The sequence below is a fragment of the Misgurnus anguillicaudatus genome, chromosome 24, assembly GCF_027580225.2.
Source record: "Misgurnus anguillicaudatus chromosome 24, ASM2758022v2, whole genome shotgun sequence".
NCBI classification, from domain to species: Eukaryota; Metazoa; Chordata; class Actinopteri; order Cypriniformes; family Cobitidae; genus Misgurnus; species Misgurnus anguillicaudatus.
This window is the reverse complement of record NC_073360.2, coordinates 43,810,674-43,820,613: the sequence shown is the minus strand read 5'-3', so window position 1 is coordinate 43,820,613 and position 9,940 is coordinate 43,810,674. Positions and strand designations below refer to the sequence as shown.

General features: G+C 33.7%; 2 protein-coding genes across 2 annotated transcripts in view; both read right to left on the bottom strand.

Annotated features, from left to right (window-relative positions):
- The window catches only part of LOC141361749 (uncharacterized), a 114,795-nt gene that overhangs the window by 88,528 nt on the left and 16,327 nt on the right, over nucleotides 1–9,940 (bottom strand). The gene's annotated exons all lie outside the window — the stretch shown is intronic.
- LOC129437133 (uncharacterized) lies at nucleotides 4,233–7,837 on the bottom strand. Its single transcript, XM_073863028.1, is given in 3 exon segments — nucleotides 4,233–5,188; nucleotides 6,985–7,474; nucleotides 7,557–7,837. Coding segments are annotated over 3 exon segments (1,458 nt in total). The 5' UTR covers nucleotides 7,569–7,837.

Genomic DNA, 9,940 nt, shown 5'->3' with positions numbered 1-9,940 from the left:
AAATCACATCTGTTCACTACGAAAACAAGACCAGACCACAATGCAACATTTCTGAGACGTTTTGTTCAGGTGTTAAACTAACCACCTTAGAAAAAGGCGTTTAAAGAACATCATGACCAAAATACAGCCAGGTGTTTATGTTACTTTGGTATAAATGTATGTCGGCCCACCAAGAAAATGCCCAGTATTACCAATCCAGCCATAAAACAAACACTATTAATAAAGCTAAGATACATTTAAACCAATCGGTTTCATCGGACGATACACGTCTGGATCCGAACCTTACTTCCGGTTTCGTTTTTTTAATGGTCTGACTAGTTGCTAAACTGATCTCTTGAACAAATGCCTCGTCAAAAATAACAAATGTTTTGGTTTCCTAGGTAATCTACGTGTTGTTGTTTTGCTTGTTATATAAATAAACTACGTTTAAAGAACTTTGTTGTTTTTATTCTAAGCAGAGTTTACTGGAAGTTACGTGCGGACCGCGACAGCCGCGTGTTTATGTTACTGCTGAAACCGTCTACATTGGTTGTATTTTGGTATGGTCATGATGTTCTTTAAACGTCTTATTCCAACATTGTGATTAGGTTATTTTAACACCTAAACAAAAGGTCTCACAAATGTTGCATTTTAGTCTGGTTTTGTTTTTGTAGTGAACAGATGTGATAAAGTTTATTGACCGCTTAAAGAAAATGAACCAATTAGATGTTTTTACAACGTTTTTAAATTAAGGGTGTGGTTTTTATGTTTACCTAATTAAAACCAAAATACAACATTGTGTAAAGTTGTAAAAACATTTTGTGCTGGTATTCTTAATCTGATCATAATTGTATTTTTTATGTTCCTTTCTTTATAACTTTAAAAGTCTGATGTTTTCTCTTTATTTTCTTTTTTCAGCACATTTTCCCACCCCTTCTTTTTATTTAGTCATTACTTTATAAAATAGCTCGTGATGATTTCTGGCCATACTTGTACAGAGCCCCTAGAGGACATGATAGTGGTCAATATTTGGGATGAGAGGACATTTTATTTGAACAGCTTTTGCATTCTCTAGCAAAATTTTTGCGTTCTCTTGTGTTGTAAATCTTTTTAGCGAAGACCAAGAGACTTGAATTTCCTCGAGCTGTAGTCTTTATTGCAGAAGCGATCTTCAAATCAGAGCATAGAGCCCAAGCCCAAGTCTGACTCACAGCCCTACATTGCATTCATACACATTTTAGGGGTCAGGCAGACCCTTCAATGGAAAACAAAGCACTCAAATTTAAAAGCATTTAACATGAAAACATTGAAAGGAAGTAACCCTGCCACTCCCAATCCTTCAGTTTCACAAACCCTTAATCCTATCAACATTACCATCTCACCCACTGTCTCACTCGGACCATTTCATTATCATAGAAATGGGTTCACACCTTATAATAACTGAAGCATCAACAAATTGCCAATTACAGTATGTTTGCACCGGTGTCGACATTCCCAAGGAAATAATTGGTAATTTTTGGTGAACAGGTGAAATATCTAAGAGCAAGACCAAAGGGACTGCAGTATACATTTAAGAAATATATCCACAACATAATATGCAGCCGATTAAATAATTGAATCAAAATTTAAGAGAAAGTCTATAGGTCCCAGTGCAAGCAGCAGCTTTCAAATTGAAAAAACACAAATTGAGGAACAGCTTTGTTCATGCACAGCAGAGTAAATGAAATTTGTGAAAATAATCTAATTATAAATCAAACAGCATATCCATAAATCTTGTAAAATGAACACAATCTTCTCTTTTAATAGATTGGTAGGATTAGGATCAAGCATGTTGTTGTTTTAGATGATTTTTGAGCAATCTTGTTTAGTTATTGTAATAAATAGGAGTTGATCTTTGGGTTAACTAGTGCTCTCTAATGCCATAGCGTAGAAGGCGGTTGCATGATTTTATTTTTTCTCTAACATTATTAATTTTAAAGAAATTCATAAATTCATCACTGCTGAGTTGTTGACAGATACTTTCTGTAATTTTACGAAAATGTCATTTTTTCTGTCCATAGCCTTTACAGAAATATAACATTTTAGGGTTACAATTTTTTTATATTTTAAAATGAAACAATATGTTATTTGAACCGATTTGACCGATTGAGGGTTAAAAACAAAATGCTATATAGGCTAAATATTATAAAATATATAATGAAAGTAGTAGTCCCCTGGAGTTGTGTCACTGGTGTTACCGTTTAACAAAAAAGCTTTTATTTTTAAATAAAAATCACGCTGATGACATCACTTGACTTCCTTCTTTCACTTTCCTGGAGATCTATGAAGAGAAGTCCATGGTAAGTCCACTGTCTCTTTTCAGTTATCAGAAATCTTTTCATTCATCTCATGATTTCATATGAAGCTTTTAGTTTAAGTCACTGGTATGACCTCCTTTATTGTTTGGGAATTGCAAAAAACTAGAATACAAATGGATTAAACTACTTAATTTATTGAGTATAACATGATTGACAACATGTGGTTTGATACTTTGAAGCAGCAATTTTGTTAAATGCAGTTTTCATGAAAATTGTCACTGGTGTTACTGTCACTGGTGATTTGTTGTGTCACTGGTGTTACTGCGTTTTTTTTCTTTCACATTAAATAAAATCTTTCACATGTGACATGATGATAATTTTAAATGCATTGAATTCTGCTACACTTAAGAATTAAGCTTTAAAGCTGAAAAATTATAAATAATATTTCATTAACACCTTTAATATTGCTCAAGAAGTAAGGTAACATAAGTGACAAAAAATGGTGTATGCAGTCTTTAAGTACATGCACACAAAAAATAAAAAAAATCATTAAGCTGTTATTTGTACTCATATAGTCAAAGAGTAATCTAATAATGTGGTCCAAGTTTAAATGTTAGGAAACAAAATACATTAAGACATCTTTATGGAAGCCCATTTCCGCCACATAAGAAAAAAATAATGTTCTGATAAATCATAATTATGAGTTTAAAAGTCATAATTATGACTTTAAAAGTCGAAATTATGAGATAAAAAGTCGAAGTTATGAGATAAAAAGTCGAAATTATGAGATGATAAAAAGTCGAAATTATGAGATAAAAAGTCATAATTATGATATAAAAAGTCGAAATTATGATAAAAAGTCGAAATTATGACTTTAAAAGTCATAATTATAAGATAAAAAGTCGAAATTATGAGATAGAAAGTCAAAATTATGACTTTAAAAGTCATAATTATGAGATAAAAAGTCAAAATTATGACTTTAAAAGTCATAATTATGAGATAAAAAGTCGAAATTATGAGATAGAAAGTCAAAATTATGACTTTAAAAGTCATAATTATGAGATAAAAAGTCATAATTATGAGATGATAAAAAGTCGAAATTATGAGTTTAAAAGTCATAATTATGAGATAAAAAGTCGAAATTATCTCATAATTATGACTTTTTATCTCAATTTCGACTTTTTATCTCATAATTATGACTTTTAAAGTCATAATTTCGACTTTTTATCTAATAATTATGACTTTAAAAGTCATAATTTCGACTTTTAAAGTCATAATTATGATTTATCAGAACATGATTTTTTTTCTTATGTGGCGGAAATGGGCTTCCATACATCTTGACATACCAAAAGTGGACATTTCTGTAGAATGACCCTAGTATGTAGTGTTTATTACTGCTTTAAAATTTAGTGGTTTGTATAATCGCAATTGTAAGTCTTCTAGTGATGCTGAAATCTGTAGAAATTAGGAGAGTACCCTTTTTAGTACCTACATTTCCTTTCATAATCTCTTCTCACTTGACGCGTTTTTCACTGCTAGGTAACGCAGGGGAACTCCCACTGCCAATAGTCCAAGTTCAGTCAGGCAAATTAAGAAAGATCACGGCTTTAGTCAACATGTAGGCCTATATTAAACTAATATGTAGATTGTGTAGAATTTTTTTAATGTTTTTATTATTTCCTTCTAATCTGTAATGCCACACTGTAGCCGATGCCTGTATAGTCCTTTTAAAGTTGTTGTTTTAAGTAATCAAAAAGTTATCAGTTAAATTACTTTTATATTGTGCTTACTAAATACTTTGTTATGAAGTAATTTGTAACTGTAACGGAATACACTTTTAAAGTAACCCTCCCAAGCCTGGTTACTTGATCATAATTTGATTATTTGTTCTTATTTTATCATTAACTTGTTTTTTAACAATATTTAAACGTTTTTGTTGTCATAACCTTATTAAGGTCACTGGAGCTTTACAAAAACTGACTGTTGATTAACAATACAGTGATGAGGTTTTTATCCAGTATGAATTCTCTTATGGACTTTTAAGTTACGTGAATGAGTAAACGTCATGTCACACTGAGAGCATTTGAAAGGTTTATCACCTGTATGAATTGTCAGGTGCATCACTAAATTGTCATGTTGATTAAAACTCATCCCACAAACATTACAGTGATGAAGTTTCTCTTCAATATGAACTCTCTGATGGGCTTGTAAGTAACTTAACTGAGCAAATGTCTTGTCACACTGAGAGCATTTGTAAGGTTTTTCACCTGTATGAATTCTCTGGTGATTAAGTAAGTTATGCTTTAGACTAAAACTCTTCCCACAGACACTACAGTGAAAAGGTTTCTCTCCAGTATGAACTCTCTCGTGAACTCTTAAATTAGATGACTTGGAGAAGCTCTTTCCACATTGAGAGCAGACGTAAGGTTTCTCTCCAGTATGAAGTCTCTCATGGGCTTGTAAGTAACTTGACTGAGCAAACGTCTTGTCACACTGAGAGCATTTGAAAGGTTTTTCTCCTGTGTGAACTGTCTGATGAACTTGAAGTTTGGATTTGGTTCTGAAGTATTTTCCACATTCAGTGCAGTTGAAAGGCTTTTCATCACTGTGTGTCCTCATGTGAACATTTAGTTTATAGGAAGAGACACAAATCCTCCCACACTGCTCACAGTGAAACTGCTGCTTCTTCTTCTTCTCTCTGTGGTCTTCTGAATGAAGTTTCTTCTCTTGTAAGGTAGTAAAGCTGATCTCAGATCTGGTGAAGAGTTTCTGTTCTGTGTGTTTTCTCTCATGTCTCTCTAAATGTCTCTGTGAGCTGAATGTCTTTCCACAGGTGATGCAGGAAAGAGTTTGTGCTGTCAGTCGCTCTTTTGATGTTATTTCTATATCCAGACATGAATCACTCTTCACATCTGAAAGAAACATGAAATAATTTAATTGTCTTTTTCACTCTTATTTACACAACAATAAGGATGAAGAATTGAGATTCTGTATCTTTTTCTAGAATGCATAAACTGCTCCAATGTATACTCATTTATATTAGGGGTTCCCAATAAGTGCGTTGCACAGGGGAATAAGGTGGGTCATCTAAGTCACCTGGCTTGGCTGTACATTACACTGTAAAAATATAAAAACAAACTGCTGTTCATTAGTTCACGCGTTTATTGTGCTTGGAAACTGGATGCGCAAGCAGCGCATTTACAATGCACATAAATCTTAATGGACGCATTTCTGGAGCCGCGCCTGTCTGTTTACCTTAAATATAAAATAAAAATATATTTTATATAATATATAAATATATATTATGATTGCTTTAGATTTTAGCTTTGATTAGTTTTAATGTGGAACATTTGTTGACCTTAGGAGGCTATAGACGGTTTCATCCGACGCACGTGATACACGTCTGGATCCGAACCTTACTTCCGGTTTCGTTTTTTTAATGGTCTGAGTAGTTGCTAAACTGATCTCTTAAACAAATGCCTTGTCGAAAATAACGAATGTTTTAGTTTCCTAGGTAATCTACGTGTTGTTGTTTTGCTTGTTATATAAATAAACTACGTTTAAAGAACTTTGTTGTTATTTATTCTTAGCGGAGTTTACCGGAAGTTACGTGCGGACCGCGACAGCCGCGTGTTTACGTTGTTACTGCTGAAACGGTCTATAGACGGTTTCAGCATTAACAACATAAACAAGCAGCTGCTTTTGAACAGTATTCCTAAGCGTTTTGTTATGTTTTGTTATGTCAGAAATGCACTGCCCAATTTATCTGTGGTCCCTCATCTACCCACATTGAAAATAAATGACCAGGATTTTATTAGGAATAAGATATCAAATAAATTAATATGTAAATTGCAAACCCAAGAGAAATTCCCGATTCAAGATAATCAAAACAATGTATTTCAAATTGTTTCCAAGAGCTCTGTTAACAAGCTTAGGGCTATGTATCTTTCTTTTCCCTTACATCCTAAAGCCAAGGAAGTACATTTTAAAATATAGATTTAATATTGATCACAATAATTGTACTTTCTGTGATTTTGAGATTGAAACAACAGTACATTTGTTTTAGATTTCTCTAAAAATTATATTATTTTTGGTACACTTATGAGAGATAAACAAAATTACATTTTATTGAATAATTTGTTTATCATGGGAAAATTTTACATTCATAAATGTAAATATATGAAAATGAAGCCATTTTTTCTGTTTTTCAAAAATAATTTTGAAATTGACTGCAAATCTTTAAAAAGAGTAAAACTGAAAAGTGGAATTAGATTACTTAACATGTTGAAGGACTTTAAACTTTTTGAAGACCCTGATGTCTGAGTTTTTGTTTTATTATTTTATTTTTATCTGTCTTTTAGTTTTTTATTTTAATTAATGTGCTTTGTTTGTTGAGAATGTTAACGTACAATATATGTGAAAATTTGGTCATCATAACTAACTATTATATCTTAAAAATGGGAATGTTCTGTGTTGGCTGGGCTCCCAGTTTTCATCAAAAATATCTAAAAATGTGTTCTGAAGAGAATCGGTGAACTAAACATTTAAGCCTACATGCATGTTCCACAATAAGTATTAAAGATATCATAAACTCCTTTAACATTTTAGCTCTTTTTTGGTCTTTTGATTAGTGAGTTTTTGACTGAAAACCCAAAATAGGTGCTCTCATAACCGTTAAAAATGTTTTAAAATAATTGAGGAGACATACCTGATGAAATAAAAACATCATCTTCCTCAGTGCGATCTTTCTCTTTTGTGGGTTCAGTTTTGATTTCTGTGGGTTCAGTTTTGATTTCTGTGGGTTCAGTTTTGATTTCTATGGGTTCAGTTTTAATCTTCATCATGAGGTTCGTGCAGTCGATGAGTTTAACTGAACACATCTTCAGTTTGGTCTGCAGGATCTGCTGCTGTTCTCCAGCGTTACAGACAGAATCCAGAGACTCTGTGGAGGTTTGATCCTCCTGTAAGCTCTGTTTACTGTCACACACTGTAGTGTCCTGAGTGTCTGTGAGCTTTGACTCAGTATAACAGAGTAAAGTCAGACTGAGATCGGAGTCTTGTGTGTGTCTGGATTTCTCTTCAGAGAGTTTAGAGTCCAGCAGTGTCTGTGGTGTGCGGCTCTGATCTCTGCTCATCCACACTGAATCCAGACTCCCATCATCAGTCACATACACTGAAGATTCACAACAATCCACATCCTGACAACACAACACAGAAAGTAAAATTAGAAATGATTTGATGTTGTCTGATTCAGGTAAATGATGTTTAAGCTGTACAAACCTCTCGATTCATTGTTAAATCTCCTCTTGACCTCAGCTTTGTCTCCAGTAACGCCACCTCTTTCTTCACCTGAGTTTTTTTGTGATGAAATCATCAATATATCCAGCATGGACAGATCACTTCCGACGGATTTACAGCACAGTACATCTCAACATTAAAATACACAGAAACAAGAGTCTGTTTAAACTAAATGAAACACGCAAGAGAGGAAAAACACTGAGGATACACAAACACATCACACGCGCGCTCTTTCTTTCTTTCTTTCGTGAGTTTATTTGCGGACTAAAGAGCTGCAGCGCCTCCTGCTGTACTGGAGACAGAAGACGCTCACTGCTTTACAATGGATTTAGCAAAACAAGTATGCGTCTCTTTTATGGCCAGAAATCAGCACGAACTATTGTATAAAGTAATGACTAAATGAAAAGAAAGGGTGGGAAAATAATTGCTGAAGAATAAAAACAAAACATCAAGCTTTAAATGTAATAAAGATATACACCGTAGGACAAAATATATTATTATCAGATTAAGAATACAATCACAAACTTTTCACAACGTTGAATTTTCAATTAGGTAATGTTGCAGCACAACATTTTAAAAACGTTTTAAAAACCACACCCTGTAAACGTTGTATACCTAATTGCCACGTTTTCTTTAGGTAGTAAATCACATCTGTTCACTACAAAAATAAAACCAGACCAAAATGCAACATTTGTGATATTTTTTCCCCTGCTGAAAAAAACAACAAAACCATTACAGAAGATTCTAATGGTTTCCATTAAAATACCAATAGGAACCATTAGCTTTTAACATTAAAACCCCTACACTGTAGTGTGTTTTGGGCCATATTCCATTAGAACCAATACAATTCCCAATAAAACCAATAGAATTTCGGTGTCTATTGTTTTTTTAGCAGGGTTGTTTAGCTGTTAAAACTTCAAATAAGAATTTTAAAGACCATCATGATGACCAATTGACCATATACAACCAGGGCCCGTATTCATTAAGAATCTTAATGCAAAGAGTAGCTCCTAGTGACGCAATTGTAAGAAAATTCTTAGAATTGGTTACTCTTAAAATTAAAGAAAAAATCCTAGTAAAGAAAAAAGTAATTCAGAAAGCATCTTAACCCTTAAAAGAGGTCTTAAGGTCAAAATTGATAGGAGTACGGATGAGGACTTTTAAGAGGCTTAAGAGTTTTTTTAGCAACCGGGAAAGTGGACAAAACACGAAGAGGGAGACATAAAATGTTGCACAGTGCATGACAGTAAGTTAATAACATGCAACACATTAGATCGTACAGAAATCATGTTTGTGACCGATCTTATTAGAGACATATAATACAATATAGCGCAATAAATAAAAGTAATCACTAACTACAATAACAGATTCGGTAACTAGAAAAAATGCAACTATGCAGCAAAGATGATTTAGGTCTGTTACACCAATGTGTCTCGGTGTATTTTTTCTATCTAATACGTTAAGTTTGACATTAACAGCACTTATATATAAGTTTATACTTTATTTATTTTATAATAAATATTAATTATATATTAATTCTATATTGTATATTTACTCAATTTTTTATTGTGTGTGTGTGTGTGTGTGTGTGTATATATATATATACACATATACACACATACATACATATATATATATATATACACACACACACATATATAATAGTTACCTGTAATTTCAAATTGATGAAACACTCTTTTTCTTGCTTCTTGGACAACCAACCAATCACAGTCTTCAAAAGATTGTGTCACACGTAGCAACAGGGTCAACCCTGCCTCCTCACTAATATAAAAGTTTTTGTCTTTTCCTTACTCAGAGTTGCTCTCAGATCAGTCCCGAATCGCTCTTAAGCTAAGACTCTTTTGTAAAAGTTTTTAAGCTAAATTAAGAGTAGTAGTTGTTATCCGGGACTAGCTGTCAAAATTTGATTGATTTATGACCCCTTTGACAGGGGGCGGGACTATCAATCAAAAGCTGTACAATCTGTCCAGTTTCTGGACTGTCGTATATCACGGGATTTAGACAGCGAGTATCCTGTGCGTGTTTTACGATGTGTCAATCAGCGCGTTGTTATTCCTGTGTGTGTGTGTGTGTTTTATGTCAAGCCTATGCTGTCATGTTTATTGCTGTCAAAAATAAAGTTTATAGTTTTAGACTGCGTAGTTTCACAAGCGGTCCTGCGCTGCCAGCGATCTCCCCCTCCCCCGCCCCCACCGCGCGCCCCGCCCCAGCGCGCCCCACAGCGGGGGTCGGTGTTCATCGGACCTGTGTGGTTCTTTAGACGAAAATCTGTATATTTTAAACTAAATAAAATTTTAGCCGCTTCATGAGATCCGTGAGTCTTTTCACGACCCCTGCTCACTATG